This window comes from Schizophyllum commune (genome assembly GCF_000143185.2).
Source record: "Schizophyllum commune H4-8 unplaced genomic scaffold SCHCOscaffold_3, whole genome shotgun sequence".
Classification (NCBI taxonomy): Eukaryota; Fungi; Basidiomycota; class Agaricomycetes; order Agaricales; family Schizophyllaceae; genus Schizophyllum; species Schizophyllum commune.
The window spans coordinates 986,441-1,003,715 of record NW_026089540.1 but is presented as its reverse complement, the minus strand read 5'-3'; the positions used below and the strand labels follow the sequence as shown (position 1 = coordinate 1,003,715).

Sequence of the window (17,275 nt, the reverse complement as noted above, 5' to 3'; positions counted from 1 at the left end):
GAATGTGTAATGATCGCGCGCTGGATCACGGCATTTGGCTTGGTATCGGGGACATGGGCTGCGTTCCGCTGTTCGTCTTGCCCGCCTCTTGCTCGGAACGTCTCGGATGGCGCAGGCGATGGACACGGTAGCCCCGCTAGCGCGCTCGGGGCACGCTGCGCACGCGAACCGCTGCTTGACGGCGCTCCCGGCGTCTCAGATCGAGCTTGACTCGTCAAAGTGAGTGCCGGAGGAGTGTGGGGGACGCAACTAACCGTTCGGAAAGGGTAGCGCTTGCGTACTATTGCCTGGGGACGCTGGATCTGCTGGGGCTGCTGGAGAGCAAGACGAATGAGCGCGAGAGGGAAGGGTGGCGCGCATGGTTCTGGGAACAGCAGGCGCGTGCGTGATGAGCTTGATTCTGAACATCACAGGATACTGACGTTGCGAGATAGGCGGACCCCATGGGACTGCCTTCACTCCGAGCCACTTTATGAGGACGTCGCTAGAGGTGCGCTTTAATCTCGCGGATGTAGTATGCATTGCTCATCATTGAGTAGGAAGAGTACACAGACGAGAGCGCGCCACATATCATCATGACCTACACCGCACTCTTGAGCCTGGCTATCCTCCGTGACGACTTTACTCGCCTCGACCGCAAAGGGCTCAGCCGCTTTGTAGGCTCCTGCCAATTGTCGGACGGAAGGTGCGCACCATGTCATGCTCACACGCTCTGCGTCGTCGAATTCACACTTACACAAACGAATATCATACAGCTTCGGTACGACGCCAGCACGCGCAGACGCCGACCTACGCACGACGTATTGCGCCTTCGCCATCTGCAGCATGCTCCGCGACTGGTCCGCAATTGACGTGGACGCCGCCGTAGCGTACATCGCGCGCTGCCGGGTGAGCTAGCGCTTCATTTCCCTGTCCGCTTTCCTGCCTCGTCTCAATGCTGACGCGTGACCTCTCTAGTCTTTCGAAGGTGGGTATGGCCAAGCTCCCTATGGGGAGGCACTGGGTGGAACAACCTACACGGCAATCGCTGCGCTGTACTTGCTGCCGGATGGCGCACCTCTGACGGCGCGTGAGCGCGCGCAAACGATACGATGGCTACTCGACAACCAAAAATCAAGCGGCGGCTTTTCGGGACGTCTGAACAAGGACCCGGATGCGTGCTACTGCTTTTGGTGCGGCGGGGCGCTGAAGGTAAGGGCGACTTCGGCTTTTAAGGGCTGCTGAGGGATTGACAGTATGTGTAGATCATGGGCGCAGGTCATCTCGTCGACGAGGACGCGCTCACGAGTTTCCTTAACCGATGCCAATTCCGATATGGTGGAATATCGAAGGCGCCTGGGGAACACCCAGGTAAGCATGCCATGTTCTTGATAACTCGAGACGCTAAGTATCTGCAGACCCATATCACACCTACCTCTCGCTCGCGGCCGCGTCGATGTACCCCACATCAACGACCGACGAGACCTGGGCATTCGAGCCTTTCGATTGCCTGCTGAATGCGCGGGAGGAAACCGCGAAGTGGGCGAGGAAGTATATTCCTGCGGCTAGATAATGGTGACGTCTCTGTGGTCTTTTTCTACTTACAGCCTTAAGTGAGTAGACTCCGACTATGTATCGGCATGGGAATCTGGCACTGATCTCCGTTTCACAGGTTATACCTTGCTCTATTTGACCCCTTTCTCGGATTTTTCTGCATACGCCTGAATGCGACGTGCAAAAATCCCGCGAAATATTACTCGACCTGTAGCCTGCGGGGCATATGACCGCCCCCTCCTTGGAAGGTAAGAATAGATGCTATGGTGATGCTCGGACCGTTGGCCAAGTTTTACGTAGCGCAGGCTTAAGATATACAGCTTTCGGATCGAAAGTTCGCTCGAAAGCTGTTCGTAGATCGATCTGGCACCTTGCTATTGATCTGTGCAGCACAGGTCCGCAATTTTCCCTACGCACGGGGAGGTCTCCATCGGCTTAGTCAACCAGTTATAAAAGGGCTACCACCGATTGCCCTACGTTGCTGCCGGACGCCCCTTCCGCCGTCCCTACAGGCGGCATATAGCAGCCCTCTGAAGGGGAATCGCAGCCTCTCGTCTCTCTTTCCTGCCACTCTGACACTAGTACAAATCTCGTAAACACGTTGATCCCTCCGGCATGCCTCTAATGCCGTCGATGCACCGTGTCCTGGCAGCGCTTCTATTCTTTCTCACTATCTTGAGCCCTGTCCGTGCCGCCGCCATCCCTCTTTCTTCCTCCTCGGCCATCTGCTACGCGGCCATCCTCGAAGCCCGCGAGGCCCTCGCTGAAGAACAGGACACGCACCCTATCAGCCAGAACGTCGTCGCCGCCATCGTCCTCGGCATACGTGAGTTACTGCCGTTCCTGAAAGCCTTGTCATCACTCACGCGATCGACAGTCCTATTGGTGGCGTCTATCACCGCTCTCTGCCTCATAGGATCTTCTTCCTTTCGCCATCACCTTTGCTGCGTCAGAGGCTCTGCAGGCGAAGACCTTCCTGCGAAGCCTATTGACGTTGATCACACGGCTTATAGCGTCACGACGCTGGGGAGCTGTGATGGAGCTCTCGTTGCTCACTCGTCCTTCACTGGCACGACGTTCCTTCATCCTGCTCAGGTGGTGGTACCGGCTCCTTCTGTTGCTCTTCCTATCGCTATGGATCGGTGAGAATATAGAACACATGCTACTTAGATGACCTATGCTCGCTTTTATGCCCTCGATTGATCTTTAATACCTCTATCGTACTTTGTGGCATCAATCGTACGCGTGCGCTGGTATCTCCGTCCCTGCGTTTTTGACATTGGTTAACCCATAAACATATATCCGCATAGATATGTAGATCTAGAGTATATGGTCTGCATGAGATTGCATGCATTGCTATCGCTATATTAGAATTCTGCAATAAAGGGGTGAAGTTGAACGCGAATGGTCGAGGGTAAACAATTATCTTGTCACGTGCGTGCTCAACTCAGTCACAGAGCACGTGATATACAGGATTCTCTGTCACGGCCGCACCAGATCAAGTTCACCTTCGCCACTGACCGTCTATTTTCGACCGCCTGCGCTGTGTTCCGCTTGACTTCTTTCTACCTCTCGCTACACCATGGCAGGTGCTGTGATGGTTGTCTGTCCATGAATTGCTGAGAGTATTGCCGCTGTCAATGCGCTGAGAACGTTGACGGCCGTGTAGACTTGCGCGACCAGCCCAAGGTAAGTTTGCAGATACCCCTCCCCCCACCTTGTGAGATAGAGCTTGCAAAAGGCTGCGGATAGCACGTCTTCATCTGCGGACATACAAGCAGAGACTCCGAGCGCTTCAGACAGGCGCCCACGCCACCCCGTCCCGGGGTCCACCGCCGGTTGTTCCCCCTCTCCAACGACCGATAGGCAGATTCCCTTGCATACAAGAAGTCGAGACGAGACTAATCGTTGCGGATGCGATTGCTACCTTCTATGATGAGGCTACGCGCCCCCGTTCAATCCTGCTCGGCACCAAGTCCCACGTCTGAATGGTACGCTTGAAGCAGCGCTCGATGCGGCTTCTGAGGAGAAAACCATATGCACCAAGCCTGCTCCAATCCTCCCTTCGACTCTGTTATGGCGACCAGATATGCGACCGACATGAGACTCGGTATTGTGTTTTTATTGTATTCTTCGTGTGGCGTCGCGCGTCACATGTCTAAGTTCAAGTCTTGTTAAAGCCTATCCCATACAAGTTCATTCACTCTCGCTTAGCATCACAATGGAAGCTGCAGACATAAAAGCACGCTGGAGGCCAGAAGCTGCGCAAGCTCGAGCTCGCCCACCCCGCCGTTCGATCTATCAAAAACCTCTTTCTGGGCTTGTCCTGAACCCTGCGTATCTGCTCCCCGATAACGCTGCGGGCGTGGATAACATAACCGTCGAGGTGAGTAGCGCACCTCGCGCTGCGCTGTTCCCAGGGGCGTGTCCTTTTCATGTCCATCTTACGTGAATGTAGAGTTCGACGGCTATAGCATCCCTTCTGCTGTGGGCATCAAATTTGTAATTTCGATAGTCCATAAGAGTCGCGCGTCTGCGGCCAATACGGCAGGACTCCGAATGGCTCCCTTCTTCACTTTCACCCCCAACCAGACGAGCGTGAATGTGCGTCCTGTTCTACTCCGGGTGGCGCGCAAGGCGCGTACTAACGCGTCGATCACAGTTCGCCTGGCCTCCGGAGGTTTCGGGCCTCGAGCGGATCGCCTTGTCCGCCCATGGCGACTTGCAGCGCATTCTGAGGTATGCCCGATTCTGTCAGTTGTTTTCCTGAGTGCTCAGACCCTCCTTCAGCGCCTTCTTCGCGCGACCCATCAACATTGCGACTGTCTATTCGCACACATACACCGAGGAGGCTGAAGGCAAGCGCTCCTTATCGCTTCCCGCCGACGAGCGCATCGCCTCGACGTCTGCCTCGACCCCGATATACCAAGCGCGCCAAGTCGAGCTGCGCTGCTCCGACAAGGTCGTCTGCACCGCGACCTCGACCATCATCCTCCGCTCGCCGAAGGCCGCGCGCCTGTTCCTCGAGGACAAGTTCGCGGTTGGGCAGATGTTCAGCAAGCTCGGGAAGCCGGCGGACGCCGAGCTGCTCGAGGTCGGCTTCGACACCAGCAAGGACGGCACGCAGAACCTGTGGCGGAAGTATCTGCTGCATGTCGACGAGCTTGCGTGCGAAATCCTCGAGGTCTTCCCATCGAGGGAGATGTTCACGAAGGGCGTGTGCTGGCTGCTTGATGAGCAAGCGCCCGCTGCACCGTCGTCTGAGGATTCGAAGGCAGCGATGGCGCAGACCCATCAATTCACTCTCACATTGAAGCCTAGAGACGTGCTTCACTGCTTCCTCATCTACAGTCTTCCCCTTCTCGTGTATATCATTGCTGTAAGGCAAGGGTTCTTGTCCTTCGTCTAGTGCCTAGAAGTCCCTTTTTCTCACCCTCTCGTCGCCTCGCCGCCACGTTCATACCAATGTACTATAGTTCGTCCAGGGGTATTCGCCATAGAATTCAGGTAGTAGTTCTCCTTCAGCGTGTGTATGTACATCACGAAAGGGGGACATGAAGGTGCAAGGCGACCGAAGTTCGACGAAGGTCAGTAATATCCCTCGGAAAATGCCGGTCGGAGATGTCCAATGAGTATCCGTCCTTCCGCTGCTTGTTTTCTCCCATCATCAAGGGCTCGAGTTGCATCAACATCATGGACGTCCCATTTCTCGCTGTTTTGTCTTCATATAGGGTCTTCTCAAGCACATCTCCGCCCCAGTAAACGCGCCTTGTGCCTTCATCAAGCTACTGAATATACGGGAACAAGTTCGGCGCATGCTGCGCGCTCTAGTGCCCACTCTTGCAGGCTATGGGCAGGTTCTCATGACCATGGCCTCTGCTTCGACCGCTCAGCGGGACCAGGCTGATTACGCCGTTCTTACGGTCCTGCGCCTGATTGACGTGAGTGGGAACTGCGGGTGAGGTTCGGCTGAAGTCCTGGCTCGTTGCGGCCTCTGCACTCTCCGTCATGCGGTCGTCTCTACTCGCTGAGCGTCTGGCCATGACAGCCATGCGCCGAACCCTGGTCAAGCTACTTTCCAGGCGGGCCGCCCCTAGCCTTTGAATGGAGGAGGAGATTCGTCGGATATGAGGAAGGTACATAAAAACCTGCCCTCGACGGTGCTCTACGATAAGTCCCCCGTCCACTATGGTCCTACTTCATTCCATTCTCGCCGCGCTCTTCATCCCCCTCGTTGCTGCCCACTGTACGTGCGCGACCTTCATGTACACGGCGCGCTAACATGCATGTTACTAGACAAATTCCCTGACCTGATCGTCGATGGCGTGCAGAGCGCCGATTGGGAGTACGTCCGCCTCACCTGGAATCACTACACTAGTGAGCCGGTCAGTATCTATGAGCTTTCTATTGATAAGTATACGACCTCACCTGCATCCTTGAAAGGCCACAGACGTGACGGCCGATGCGATCCGCTGCTACGAGCTGGACGACACGATCGCTGGTCAGACAGGGATCGCGACGGTATCCGCGGGATCGATGTGCGTCTCTGTCTCTCCTTTGACACGTCTTTGCTTATGTTCGAGCGCTCTTCAGCGTCGGCTTTCACGCAGACAACACCATGGGCCATCCGTACGTCGCTTCAACTTCTGTTCTGTCCCTTTGCTGAGATCCACCGGCTATCGACTCCAGTGGCGTAAGACATCAAAGTCGCGTATGCACGCCCATTTGACGAATTTCTCCAGTACTTCTCGGCGTACTTGACGCCTGCTGACCCCAGCGTATGTTCTCGTCGAGGGCGTGACTCACGTGCTTATCGTGTGGTCGTAGGCCGACTCCAACGAAGCCGGGCTTGGTGAGACCTGGTTCAAGATCTGGGAATGGTCGCCGTCCTTTTCTCCCGACACTGGCCTTGTCTTCGACTCTGAGAGTGAGCCATATAAATTGGTCCTTTCGCAGTCATTGAGATGCCTTGCCAGATATCGTGGACTTCAACTTCACCATTCCGAAGTCGGTTCCTAGCGGGTTAGTTGCTGTCTCGATCTGTGAACCTGGAACTTATACTGACACTCCTTTTTTTGTCAAGACAATACCTTCTGAGGCAAGCGACCGTGAAGTATGCGACGGCTCAACTTCAAGCTCATTGAAGTCCTATATAGGGGAGAGCAGATTGCCCTGCACGCCGCTGGGACCGAGGGCGGAGCTCAGGCGAGTCATCGTTTCATACAGCACTAACACTGCTCATCCACGTCTCATAGTTCTACATCGCCTGCGCCCAGTTGAACATCGAGAATGGCGGGAACGGCACGCCATCGCCCACCGTATCTTTCCCGGGTGAGTCCGCTACGCTTACCGCGTCATCCGTATCTCGACAACATTCATCTTTAGGCGCCTACAGCCCTACGGATCCGGGGATCCTCATCAGTAAGCGCTCCTGATGGTACAGGAGTTCAGTGATGCTGACGGGCTTCTGCTGTAGACATCTACGCCCTCCCTGATGGGTACAGCGGCTATGAAGCTCGTAAGTACTTCCAGATGCCATCTCAGCAGATGTCGGACGATGCTAATCTGCGTCTACAGCTGGTCCTGCTGTCTGGAGCGGTTGAATGGGGTGGGGTGGAAAGATCCTGAGATCAGCCTTCGCTTCATTGCTGCTATGTATCAATTGAATTACCCCTATAACGTCCACCACACCTGCTCTGTACACACCAAAAATCCTTTGCTGTGAGGCATCAGCGTTCATTGTTCCAAATCGGTATGTCCACAGGACCTTTTCTGCGGAAACTGCCGCCAACAACAAAGGCGATGGCTGTGCACGAAATCATCTCAACCGTTCTCTCGACCTGCACTCAGGTTTCTCGGAAGCTCGGCCTCTAGCGATCCTAGTAAGCCAGTGACCATTAGCAAGCCAACCAATTATAGGAAGATCTCAGACCTGTACTCGCCTTATGCCAAGGCCCGAGCTCATTAACACCTTTGCACCGCCCCCGCTCCGACAAAGGACAGCCAAGCATTCAAACAGGCTATGAGACGGCCGTCATGGGCTCTGGCGCTTGACCGCGTTGTCTTTGCCCTCCACAGCTCTTTGCCTAGTGCCAAGCGCTTCGGGTCCGCAACAGCATTGCACTCGTACTTAAGGATTGTCGGCCCTTGATCAAGCGCCACCCTTCCCTTCTTGTCTCCTCCCGCACAGACTATCTACACTTCTGAGCTCCGGCCCCTCTACGACATCCTAGATGGCTCCCTATCCCCAGCCCGATGCCCAGCTCTCCGTAGACGAGATCACGAACGAGGACCTGCACTGCGGCAGGGGTGCTCCCTATGGTTGTACGTTGTCTGCCACTTGTATGCAGGCCTCGCGGTGGCTCACGTACGCTGCTATATTCAGGCGCCATGATGTTGATCCTCTTCATGCTGATCTTCTACGCGCTCGCGCTCTGGGATCGTTACCTCAAGCTGAAGACGAAGGAGAGCAACCGTCTTTACTCAAAAGGTTGGTCCCTATCCATGTCGTCCACTGAATCTTTTCTTATCTCGACACCTCAGCCGACTTGATCCAAGCCTACCACTCCATCAACTCTTCCGGCCAGTCGACCCCTCGCTCGTCCTGCAGAAGCCCTAGTCAGTGATTCATCTCAGTGCTCTGAAGCTCGCCACTGACCTCGTGTGCCAGCCTTTCCCCCGAGGGCTCCGACGCCACCTTCCCCCAAAATCATCGTTACGCCGGCTCCTGAGAGCTCGTCGGACGCGCCTGTTCAGCGGCCTTAGAACATGGACCTTTACATAGCATGGGTCTCCAGTCCCGCCCCATCCAAACTACCCCCATTGTACTTATATCTCCGACCACTTCATATACCCCTCATTCTAGGGAATTCGCCTACGATATCATCGCCCATAATAAATTCCCGACCGTCTATAACATCATTGTGTCCTGCAATCGAGGCGCATGTCGTCGGTGCGCTGGGTTCTCGTGTACGTAAGGTATATTGTCCAGGGATGCGACGCAAAAATGTACAGTAGTAAGCATGCGATTATAGAGGTGAGATATCCTATACTGTTGATTCCATAAAGATACACATGCCAAAAGCAGGAGCGCGCGCACAAGGGAGTCCATCACGTCAAAACCTACCACGACGATGAGCCCAAGGCAAGGAAAAGGGATCAAACGGACGTACCGCAACCAGAACTATAGCGACGACGAAGACGAGGATCAGCATCAGGCACGCCGCGCGCCGACCCGCTTTGCGCTGGTACTCCGCCGCAGAGGAGAGTTCGGTGGCAGCGTCCCCTGTCGTCGTAGCCACAGATTCTATATTGTTCTCGACGTTGTCTGTTGAGCGGAAGGTCAGGTCATAACCACGACAGACCACCTCACGCCACGTACCTAGCATCTGCCCCTGATCTTGTACGAGGTGCCCCAGGTCGTTGAAAATCTCCGAAAGCTCTTGTATACCGCCCTCGATTTCGCGTATCTCGCGCTCGCGCTCCTGGATGAGGGACTCTTGGTACTCGAGCTCTTGCGGTGACAGTTGGTTCTGCAGCAATTGCGCTTGTCGTTGTTCAGGGGAGGTAGACGGCTCGGCGGCAGGCCCAGGACTAGAAGGGGTAGGAAAGACGTCAGTAGGCGTGCTTACGACGAAGGGGCGAGAAGCGTACCTTGCCCCCTCTTCCGCGGCTATCCGGACACCCTCAACGACGGTGCGCTGCCGCTCCGCGCTAACCTGCTGTGCGCGCTGGAATGCGAGCATGGACATCTGCATATCGTGCGAGGTCTTTTGCAATGTGGTCTTATGGTGCGGCTACGTCCTCGCGTAAGTTCCCCTCAATGCAGCACAGTATGCAGGAGACGCACCAGAGTCGTTTGCAGCGTCGTCAACTTCTTCAGATCATCCGAGGCGCGCTTCACCATCGCCCGCGTCGAATCCGTCAGGTCATGTCTACGCTTCGTCGGTCAGCGCCCTATCCCCCTACCAAACGACATACGCACAGACTCTTTCGCAGCGCCGCCGAGTCCTTCGGCGTCCCCAGCTGGTCCACGAGCTTCAGGATACCCTGCACATTCGCGTTCATCTTGAACACCTGCAGGGAGAGCGAGGACTGGAGGTCGAGGAATAATGCATCCTCCTTAGACTTTGGGAGAGATGCAGCAGAGGAGGAGGATCCACGTCGTACGGGGGCGCTTCCAGCGGTCGCCTCGATATCTGCGAAACTCATGGTGGGGGAGAACAAGGCATACACGAGCCGTGGCGCAACAATGACAGCCGGGGATAGCGCGACACGCACGTGAATGCTATCCGGCAGACCCACAAGCTCCCCCAGTTCATCTTGCAGACTTGAGATTGGATTGCATGAGATGGCGAGGAGGTACCTATGCTAGTTGTGTCTAATAGATATGTGCATACGATGAGAAAAGGAGAGAGAATTACCGACAACAAAATCAGCAGACAGCGCGACTGTAACTGAGCGACACATAAAATCCACGAGCCTAAGGAGAGGAGTATAATATACAAATACGATACGAACGAATAGCGAGAAACGAGTTCATAATCCTAGATCCTCCTGCCGAAATAGACCATAGAAGGGGAGAGGTAGACTAGACTATTGTCGGGGCGACTCCCATGCGATATCGCCCAGCTTGTTTCGCGGACGCCTGCCTGCGGTACCATGCCGCGCGGTGCCAGAATTGGTCCCGCCATTGCCGTTGCCATTCGTGAGGTTGCCATTGAAGGCGCCGTTCATCAAGTAACTTCCGTTCGTGTAGCTGCCGCTGATGCTGCCAGCATAAGACCCCAGTGTGCCCTGTGGGCTGCCGTGCAGAAGCCCCGTCATCAGGGGACTGCTGCCGCTGCGACCCATGGTGACGGTAGGCGATGCTGGATGTCGGTTGGGGGCAATGGAGCCGTAGGGCGACGCGTTTGCCTCGCTAGCAGACCGCCGCATGCGCTTCGGTGCGATGACAGACTTGGGCGTCTGTGGCGTGTCGGTCGGGCCCTTGACCTTGGGCTTCGCCTTCAATCGACTCGCCTTCCGCCCGCCGCTACCGCCGTTTCCACTGCCGCTGGCACCGTTGTCCATGCCCGCGGCACTGGCACGTCCACCACTTCCACCGCTCATCGACCTCCGCGCGAGGCCAGGCTGCAGCGTCGGCGCGATCTCCTTCGCGAGCTTGCGCACAAGCACAGCGGGGTCTTCCTTCGCCAACCGGCCCACGATCTCGCCGAGACCGTACTTCTCGACAAGCATGACACGGTTCGGGTGCACCTCGACGACCGTGCGAAGGACACGCAGCAGGTTGACGCGCACCACGGCCTTCGCGCGGCGGCCCATGAGGCGCTCGCGAATGTTGGTGTGAAACACGGGCACCTTGGCAATGGACAGCGTCAAAGGCGTGCTGGTGCGAATGAGCTTGAGGAACGGGTCTAACAAGTTCTCGAAGGAGTTCGCCTTGGCGGAGACGAAGCACTTGACGAGGAGCTCGACAGATGTCGGCTCCAGCAGCTTGTCTTCTAAGCGTGCCGTCTCGTCCTGCAACCACGACAGGATTGACTCGAGGGCGCTAACTTGGAAGTACGGATCGTCCAGGAGGCGAAGGTACATCGACATGCCGTCGTGCTGCCACAGGAGCGAGCGGCAACTCTTCCCTGCGCTCGCGAGGTCGCACAGAATAGGAAGCGCGAACTGCTTCAGCGGCGACCGCGTCTCAATGACACGCTTGAGGCAAGGAATTATGCCAGCCTGTGCAGCTTCCTCCTGGCGCGACTTGTTGAGGCGGCAGAGGTTGTAGCAGGTCTGGAAGATGTGATTGGAGATTTCCTGCGAGATGATGTGTCAGCACAAACTTGTTGGGTGCCGCAAAATCGCATACCGTGCCGTGAGGCCCTGTCGATTGTTCATCGAGGATGCGGACGAGAATCTCGATCGCATTCGCGTTCTGCAAGACCTCAAGAAGCGTCGGGTTCATTGACAGATGCTTGATAGCCTTCAGCATCTGCGCAAGGCATTCCGGCTCCAGAAGTTCGCATGCGCGCAGCAGTCCTATCATCCGGTCAGTACACCCCCCGAAAGACACATGCGGGAGACTCACTCCTGATGACCTTCCGCGTCCCCAGCGCATTCCTCACATGTATATCCGACTGCGACACCTGAGCGAAGACCTGAAGAATCTGGATGATCTTCATCTTGATCTCCATCGACGACTCGCCCTGCGACGCCATCACGTTCAACAGTGCTGCGGACAGAGGATCAAGGAGGCCCTCGCGAATGAACATCCGGCAGAAGTCGTTCTTCGTCGTCGGGCTTTGCAGCTCGAATACGCTACAGATGCCGTTCAAGGCATGTACGACAAGGTCCGCCTGCTCGGTGTAGTCTTCGTCCAGCAGGTCGACGAGAACTTTCAAGCCACGACATCTGCATTCTCGTTAGTAGAGGTTAAATTGCAAACAAGAACTACACGCACGAGATGAACATCTGCAGTGTCAAGACGGAGGTGTGGCACAGCAGCCGTACGAAGTTCGACGCTTGCAATCGACAATCCGACGAGTACTTCTTGGATGTGAAGCCCATCATGACGGGGATTCCGCTAGAGGGCCAGTCAGTGATAAGAGGATTAGATGATTCTCAGGAGATCACGCACCCAATCAGGCAGAAACTCTCGAGGAAACCGATGTCGGATTGCACAAGCTAGCGTAGGGTTAGTCATGCCTGACTGGTTCAGAGTTGCAACCTTACGTTGTTGATGATCTGCAGCAGCCGCATGATGACATCTCTTGAGCATCGTCCCTCCAGCACCTCCAGTATGGCTAGCATCCCGTGCGAAGACACAAGTTGCACTTGCATCTCCGGCGCGTCCGACATGATCGCCAACTGTAGCAGCAACAGATCAGTACCCGTAGGAAGACTCGGGGTTGTAAATGCAGCGTACCAACTGATCGCAGGCTTCTCGTAGCTGGAAGTCGGGTGCAGACGGAGTCAGCTCGTCGATAAGCTGGTTGACCTGGTTCGTCAACCGCGCGTACTTGTCACGCTGCAAGTTCGTCTCCAAATCGTCCTCGGCGAAGCCCTCGTCGATCTAGAAGAGCCATGTCAGTGAGCGGTCTTCAGTGCATGATGTAGGACCATACCTCCGCGAATGGATCTTCCTCGTCCGAGGCTTCGTCGCCAAGCTAAGAAGAGCATCAGCTACCCTGCACTTCTCCGCATCGAAACCACATACCCATGACTTGTTCGACAACCGCGTATTCAGCTGCAGCGTCTGCCCCGACCCCGCCATTGTCCCATTGGGCTTCCCGAACACATCATCATAGTCCTCATCGTCATCCTCCGCGTACTTGCCAAACTCCTGCTGGTTCAGCAGCTTCCGCGCCTCCGCCTGCCCCATGCTGCTCGTGCGCATCTCGCCGAGATTGCCCGCGAAAGAGCTCGACCGCGCGTGTCGGGGCTGGGCCGTAGCTGGACTGGGCGCGATCTTGCCTGTGGGGAGCATAATAGGGCTTGGTCGGGGTGAACGACGAGGGGAAGAGTCGGATAGTAAGGGGGCGGAGAGAGGTGCGGAGGGTCCAGCGCTGTTTAGTCCAAGGACCTTGATGTCATCCGGGTGGAAAAGGCCACGCCGGAAGGAGTTCTTCATCTGCACGAGCATCAGTCTGTGAGCACGACCAAAGTAGCGATCTGCATCGCACGAACCTTGAAGTCCGCAACCTTACCCTCCAACTCATCATCCTCAGCCAGATCCGAGTAATCCTCAATGATAGGGTTGATCTCGTTGGCAGGCGCCTTCGCCAGCGGCACAGGCCCAGAGTTTGGACTGAAATTGGGACGGATCGTGCGGGCATTATCGTCACCATCTGTGCGCTCCTCCTCTGACGCCGTGCTCTTGTCGAGCGAAGCACGGATAGATGCTGAGTCCTTCGAAGGTACGCGCACAGGCGCCTGCAGCTTCGTCAAGGAGATGCCCTCCTCGAAGTCGTCGTCCCAATTGTCAGTCTGTTCCTCCGGCGGCGGGACGAAGACGGGCTGGATCTTCTCCGCAAGATTGATACGACCGGCCGCCTTAGAGCGTGGATCTGAGCCGACCTTCCAGCCGGAGCCCGCTGACCCCGCTGATGTTGATACAGGCAAGCGCAAGGGCTGTATATCCATAGCGGGAGATGCAGATGGCTTAGACTTGCTCGGATGCTTCGAGGGGCGTGAAGGTGCTATTCAGCGGTGTTAGCATGAGCCTGCAATCATGGTGCGCTGCTGGACGTACACTTCAGCGCCTCATTCCATTCCTGCACCTTCAAGACCGCCTCGTCGTAGTTGTAGTTGCTTAGCGGTCGCCCACCAGGGCCCTGAGACTCTCGCGGCGCATCCTCCATCTGTCTCCGCGTTGACACCATCCATGGATGGCGAAGCAGCTTCTTGGCGGAGACGCGCAGGTTGCAGTCCTTCTGGAAGCAGTGATAGAGGAAATCCTTGACGATCGGGGAGGCGCCCTCGGGTATGGGCGGGCAGTCGTCTTGTACGATGCGGAAAAGTGCAGGCATAGGATCGAGAGTGTGATATGGCGGATGGCCTTCCAGTAGCTCAATGACGACGCAACCGACGGACCAGATGTCGGACGCTGTCGTCGCGCCCGACTGTTCGATGACCTCAGGAGCCACTAAAGGATGTTAGTGATGTTCGTGGAGAGGTACGACATACGTACTCCAGTATGGACTGCCTACGACCGCATCGTTATTAGCGGTCGATGTTGCCGTGCTTGCAACACCGAAGTCAGCAAGCTTGACAGTGCCATCCTTATTGGTGAGGAGGTTTGCGCCTTTGATGTCGCGATGAATGACACCTTGCTCGTGCAGGTATACGAGTCCTTCGAGGACCTGCGCGATATATACGGCGACAAGGTTCTCTGGGAACTTCCCGAACCGCTTGATGATGTTATGCAGCGAGCCATTCTCGCAGAATCTGGGTGCAGATCAGCATCGTTGGCCTGTTCATGCTCAGGAGTGGATATGTGGAGTATGATCCGGTGTCACGAGGGCCATGGGCGCCTAATCCGGAGACAAGACGACCACGTCTCGGTTGCAAGGGCGTGTACGATGGGAATCGGTACGCACTCAAGAATGATATACAGATACTCGCGTTCCTTCACGAAGCCCTTGTACTTCACGATGTTGGGATGCTGCAAAAGAGGTAAGCGTGACGCGTGTGCGTGTGCAGCGTTGACCAACATTCAAGTTCTTGAGCAGGTCGATTTCAGACTACACATGGGTCAGTAACATACTTCTTGTGTCAGGACGCGTACGACACACCATGATCTCGCCCAACTCCGCTTTGGGGATATTGCTGAGTGTGATCTCCTTGATGGCGACGGTCTCGCCAGTGGCCCAGTTGAGGGCGCCTGCGTACGAGACATCAGCGAAGGTACTTCAACAGTAATGTATCACGCACGATAGACCTGCCCAAAGGCGCCCTTCCCCAGCGAGTCGCCGAGTTGCTGCAAGCACTTCAGCCTTTCGCCACCTCGCGCGTGCGCGCACACGCACGTAGTCGTTCAGCGTTCGCGAGCCGCCCTGCCGGGAAGACATGCTCGCCGGCCGCGAGCTCGAAGGCGTGGCCATGGTGTTGATGTTGTGGAAGGAAGAATGCGCAAGAGGAAGTAGTGGAGCCTCCGAATTATGTCGTCGTCTAATGAACTCGTTGTTCGCGTTCGTGATCGTGGAAAGGAGTGAAGGCGCCTTTCGTGGGGTGATTGTGCTTGCAGAGGGAAAGAGCAGGGCCCGAGACGCGCTAATTGAGCTCGCTGTCGCGTCCGGCGCTGACTGCAGGAACAAAGCTTTGCAGAAGTCGCCCATCAGGCCTAATCAAACCACGTGCGCCCCCGTGCCGGCTACTGGACTTCGACTTGCGAGTACCTTTCCAGCGCCTTTCCAGGGTGAAGTGTAAGTTTGAATCGAAAGCCGTGAAGAAGATAGACACGGAGAATGCAATGTAGGTCGGCTGAATTGAGGAGCCCATGGAAACGCATGGCTGCCCTCGCCGCCCTGGCGACGCCCGCTGGTGAATGCAACTCTAGAATATGACATAACAACTTTCAGCCACAGCGAGTCCCCAAAATGGAGGGTACCGCACAGTGGAAGAATACGAACAGCGATGTCCTCCAATAGTAGTAGTAAAAAGAAAAGTATGCATTGTATTCAGCGAGTCACAGAAGTTCTGCATGAGACAAACTTCTCGGGACCTCCAAGTTTCTCCGTGGCACACAGTGAAGGCATATGTACGGTGCACAGGCGTGCCCATCTAGGTCGCCCGTGGACTCACGAATTTTGGTTCCGCTAACCTCAAGCACGGAGGCAAACTCAAAAGTGATCGAAAGTTGGATTGCCCAGGATTACCACGGAACTGCAGCGATTTAGGATCCGCGAAGTTCCCTGGGAATCCTTGGTATTCCCCATAGACCCAACCTGGGGGATGAAGTCAGATATGAGGTAGACTGAGCCCACCACCGCGCAATGCAGGGCGGATATAAGGCGCGGAATAAATGAGTGGTGCATAATCCGAACTGTGACGTCACGCACCTATGGAGTGTCACAGTCAATTGCGTGGGCGTCGAGCAAGGTCTGATGCTTGAGCTCGGAAGGACCTCTTGTCCCTTTCCGCCGCCTTTCCACCCATGCCTCAGTACTTTACCTATCCGGCTCCTGAATAGCCTACATTTCCAGCCTTGCATTCGTGATATTGCTTCGTTTACGTCCTGCGCCGGCCCACTCCCCGTCCAGAACATATCCGCCGAGTTGGCTGCCATAGGCACCGCGCGCTCCAGGCAATGGGCCTCCGTTACGTGGCCAGGCGATGGAATCAAAGTTGTCCGACAAGGGCTCCTCGGCATGGAGTCGCTGCTGGCCTAGACGGGGCAGCCTAGGACGTGAAGGTGCGCGCAAGTCGGTGCGCAAGATTATCGATGGCCTGCACGTGCCGTTCATTGTGCAGCATGAAGCCACGGTATAGCTGTTCTAAAGGATCAGCAAGCAAGTTCCGCCCTGCGAACGGAGTCAAGCACGTACATAGGCTGTGCAATTACCTTCATTTTCGAGGATTGCAAAGTCTCAGCGCGTATTACACTATTCGACCGTCACAAGCCAGCTTATAAGAGGTCCCAGGATCGAGTCGTCTGTAGGAGTGTATAGATCTAGAGATCTCCTCCCACAGCCAGTGCAGCTTCCTCTGTGCGATGAACAGCACAGCATGTCTGCGTGTCAGATACCCTGAGCAACGACAGATCAGGAGCGCCGCGCATGACCTCGCGCTTGCTGACACATCTGCAGAGGACGAGACGAGAACTTGGGGGATCAGACTGCAGAACGAAGGCGGTGCGAGGGTGAGTTGGGAATGTCGAGGGTAGAGACGAAGAGGAGGACAAGCGAAGGCAGTCGGTGCCGTTCATTATAGACCAAGGCAAGTTTCACAAGCAGAGATAGAGCGCAGGATAGAGAGTATTGGAGATGTAGAGCGAGTGCGAAAGCCAGAGCATCAATCATGATACCTCGATGGAGCCTGAGGCGAAGGCGTAGAATGTCGTGGTGCAGCGAAGAGCTGGGTGGGACCAAATCGTAGATCGACGCAAAAAACACAAGACATGGTAGTAGAGCAGGCAAGCAGACAACGTGCGGCGCATCAAGCATTTTCTGGCAGTGCAGTCAATGCCGGTAAGAAGTGCAGTGGTGTCGGCGGTCACGATAAGATATTCATGGAAGGCCACAAGATTTGC

General features: G+C 55.8%; 8 protein-coding genes across 8 annotated transcripts; 5 read left to right on the top strand and 3 right to left on the bottom strand.

The window, feature by feature from the left end:
- Positions 1-24: 24 nt before the first annotated feature.
- On the top strand, positions 25-1,860 carry SCHCODRAFT_02568507 (terpenoid cyclases/Protein prenyltransferase). Its single transcript, XM_003034240.2, has 9 exons — positions 25-219; positions 266-381; positions 435-490; positions 540-685; positions 756-888; positions 958-1,191; positions 1,245-1,350; positions 1,398-1,592; positions 1,652-1,860. The coding sequence occupies exons 1-8, from the start codon at positions 107-109 to the stop codon at positions 1,550-1,552; spliced, it is 1,059 nt and encodes a 352-aa protein (XP_003034286.2). The 5' UTR covers positions 25-106; the 3' UTR covers positions 1,553-1,592; positions 1,652-1,860.
- A 52-nt stretch (positions 1,861-1,912) lies between these two features.
- On the top strand, positions 1,913-2,937 carry SCHCODRAFT_02568505 (uncharacterized protein). Its single transcript, XM_003034239.3, has 2 exons — positions 1,913-2,359; positions 2,411-2,937. The coding sequence occupies exons 1-2, from the start codon at positions 2,149-2,151 to the stop codon at positions 2,677-2,679; spliced, it is 480 nt and encodes a 159-aa protein (XP_003034285.1). The 5' UTR covers positions 1,913-2,148; the 3' UTR covers positions 2,680-2,937.
- A 794-nt stretch (positions 2,938-3,731) lies between these two features.
- Positions 3,732-5,172, top strand: SCHCODRAFT_02614336 (uncharacterized protein). Its single transcript, XM_050344654.1, has 4 exons — positions 3,732-3,919; positions 3,992-4,137; positions 4,196-4,272; positions 4,324-5,172. Exons 2-4 carry the CDS (start codon positions 4,093-4,095, stop codon positions 4,940-4,942), a joined length of 741 nt encoding a protein of 246 aa, XP_050201549.1. The 5' UTR covers positions 3,732-3,919; positions 3,992-4,092; the 3' UTR covers positions 4,943-5,172.
- A 292-nt stretch (positions 5,173-5,464) lies between these two features.
- Positions 5,465-7,314, top strand: SCHCODRAFT_01290255 (uncharacterized protein). Its single transcript, XM_050341386.1, has 14 exons — positions 5,465-5,779; positions 5,830-5,918; positions 5,977-6,071; positions 6,127-6,162; positions 6,207-6,210; positions 6,276-6,311; positions 6,361-6,460; positions 6,510-6,555; positions 6,617-6,631; positions 6,690-6,738; positions 6,789-6,864; positions 6,919-6,954; positions 7,010-7,051; positions 7,111-7,314. Exons 1-14 carry the CDS (start codon positions 5,722-5,724, stop codon positions 7,134-7,136), a joined length of 708 nt encoding a protein of 235 aa, XP_050201548.1. The 5' UTR covers positions 5,465-5,721; the 3' UTR covers positions 7,137-7,314.
- A 447-nt stretch (positions 7,315-7,761) lies between these two features.
- Positions 7,762-8,449, top strand: SCHCODRAFT_01038111 (uncharacterized protein). The gene is made up of 4 exons (XM_050340898.1): positions 7,762-7,857; positions 7,919-8,023; positions 8,077-8,151; positions 8,204-8,449. The coding sequence occupies exons 1-4, from the start codon at positions 7,767-7,769 to the stop codon at positions 8,296-8,298; spliced, it is 366 nt and encodes a 121-aa protein (XP_050201547.1). The 5' UTR covers positions 7,762-7,766; the 3' UTR covers positions 8,299-8,449.
- Positions 8,450-8,648: 199 nt separating this feature from the next.
- On the bottom strand, positions 8,649-9,744 carry SCHCODRAFT_02492847 (t-SNARE; the record flags this gene model as incomplete). Its single annotated transcript, XM_003033668.1, has 5 exons — positions 8,649-8,860; positions 8,915-9,126; positions 9,187-9,329; positions 9,383-9,467; positions 9,518-9,744. 5 exons carry the CDS (start codon positions 9,742-9,744, stop codon positions 8,649-8,651), a joined length of 879 nt encoding a protein of 292 aa, XP_003033714.1.
- Positions 9,745-10,128: 384 nt separating this feature from the next.
- On the bottom strand, positions 10,129-15,128 carry SCHCODRAFT_02492109 (Pkinase-domain-containing protein; the record flags this gene model as incomplete). The annotated part of the gene is made up of 18 exons (XM_050342960.1): positions 10,129-11,343; positions 11,396-11,565; positions 11,615-11,937; positions 11,987-12,109; positions 12,164-12,210; positions 12,259-12,393; positions 12,452-12,598; positions 12,651-12,692; positions 12,743-13,156; positions 13,213-13,518; positions 13,603-13,724; positions 13,778-14,170; positions 14,216-14,472; positions 14,625-14,689; positions 14,739-14,768; positions 14,820-14,908; positions 14,959-15,004; positions 15,054-15,128. 18 exons carry the CDS (start codon positions 15,126-15,128, stop codon positions 10,129-10,131), a joined length of 3,999 nt encoding a protein of 1,332 aa, XP_050201546.1.
- A 754-nt stretch (positions 15,129-15,882) lies between these two features.
- On the bottom strand, positions 15,883-16,654 carry SCHCODRAFT_02186252 (uncharacterized protein). The gene is made up of 2 exons (XM_050342012.1): positions 16,572-16,654; positions 15,883-16,515 (listed from the first exon to the last, which is right to left on the bottom strand). The coding sequence occupies exon 2, from the start codon at positions 16,394-16,396 to the stop codon at positions 15,920-15,922; it is 477 nt and encodes a 158-aa protein (XP_050201545.1). The 5' UTR covers positions 16,397-16,515; positions 16,572-16,654; the 3' UTR covers positions 15,883-15,919.
- Positions 16,655-17,275: the final 621 nt, after the last annotated feature.

What these genes read in the sequence shown, in the direction of transcription:
- SCHCODRAFT_02614336 (XM_050344654.1), top strand. Translation starts at nt 4,093, where the DNA reads ATGGCTCCCTTCTTCACTTTCACCCCCAACCAGACGAGCGTGAAT. An exon ending in CCAACCAGACGAGCGTGAAT is followed by an intron (nt 4,138 to 4,195) that starts GTGCGTCCTGTT and finishes CGTCGATCACAG; the next exon opens with TTCGCCTGGCCTCCGGAGGT. An exon ending in GACTTGCAGCGCATTCTGAG is followed by an intron (nt 4,273 to 4,323) that starts GTATGCCCGATT and finishes ACCCTCCTTCAG; the next exon opens with CGCCTTCTTCGCGCGACCCA.
- SCHCODRAFT_02568505 (XM_003034239.3), top strand. Translation starts at nt 2,149, where the DNA reads ATGCCTCTAATGCCGTCGATGCACCGTGTCCTGGCAGCGCTTCTATTC. An exon ending in CGCCATCGTCCTCGGCATAC is followed by an intron (nt 2,360 to 2,410) that starts GTGAGTTACTGC and finishes CGCGATCGACAG; the next exon opens with TCCTATTGGTGGCGTCTATC.
- SCHCODRAFT_02186252 (XM_050342012.1), bottom strand. Translation starts at nt 16,396, where the DNA reads ATGCCGAGGAGCCCTTGTCGGACAACTTTGATTCCATCGCCTGGCCAC.
- SCHCODRAFT_01038111 (XM_050340898.1), top strand. Translation starts at nt 7,767, where the DNA reads ATGGCTCCCTATCCCCAGCCCGATGCCCAGCTCTCCGTAGACGAGATC. An exon ending in CAACCGTCTTTACTCAAAAG is followed by an intron (nt 8,024 to 8,076) that starts GTTGGTCCCTAT and finishes TCGACACCTCAG; the next exon opens with CCGACTTGATCCAAGCCTAC. An exon ending in CTCGTCCTGCAGAAGCCCTA is followed by an intron (nt 8,152 to 8,203) that starts GTCAGTGATTCA and finishes CTCGTGTGCCAG; the next exon opens with CCTTTCCCCCGAGGGCTCCG.
- SCHCODRAFT_01290255 (XM_050341386.1), top strand. Translation starts at nt 5,722, where the DNA reads ATGGTCCTACTTCATTCCATTCTCGCCGCGCTCTTCATCCCCCTCGTT. An exon ending in GGATCCGGGGATCCTCATCA is followed by an intron (nt 6,955 to 7,009) that starts GTAAGCGCTCCT and finishes CTTCTGCTGTAG; the next exon opens with ACATCTACGCCCTCCCTGAT. An exon ending in GTACAGCGGCTATGAAGCTC is followed by an intron (nt 7,052 to 7,110) that starts GTAAGTACTTCC and finishes CTGCGTCTACAG; the next exon opens with CTGGTCCTGCTGTCTGGAGC.
- SCHCODRAFT_02568507 (XM_003034240.2), top strand. Translation starts at nt 107, where the DNA reads ATGGCGCAGGCGATGGACACGGTAGCCCCGCTAGCGCGCTCGGGGCAC. An exon ending in GTTCTGGGAACAGCAGGCGC is followed by an intron (nt 382 to 434) that starts GTGCGTGATGAG and finishes GTTGCGAGATAG; the next exon opens with GCGGACCCCATGGGACTGCC. An exon ending in TGCCAATTGTCGGACGGAAG is followed by an intron (nt 686 to 755) that starts GTGCGCACCATG and finishes AATATCATACAG; the next exon opens with CTTCGGTACGACGCCAGCAC.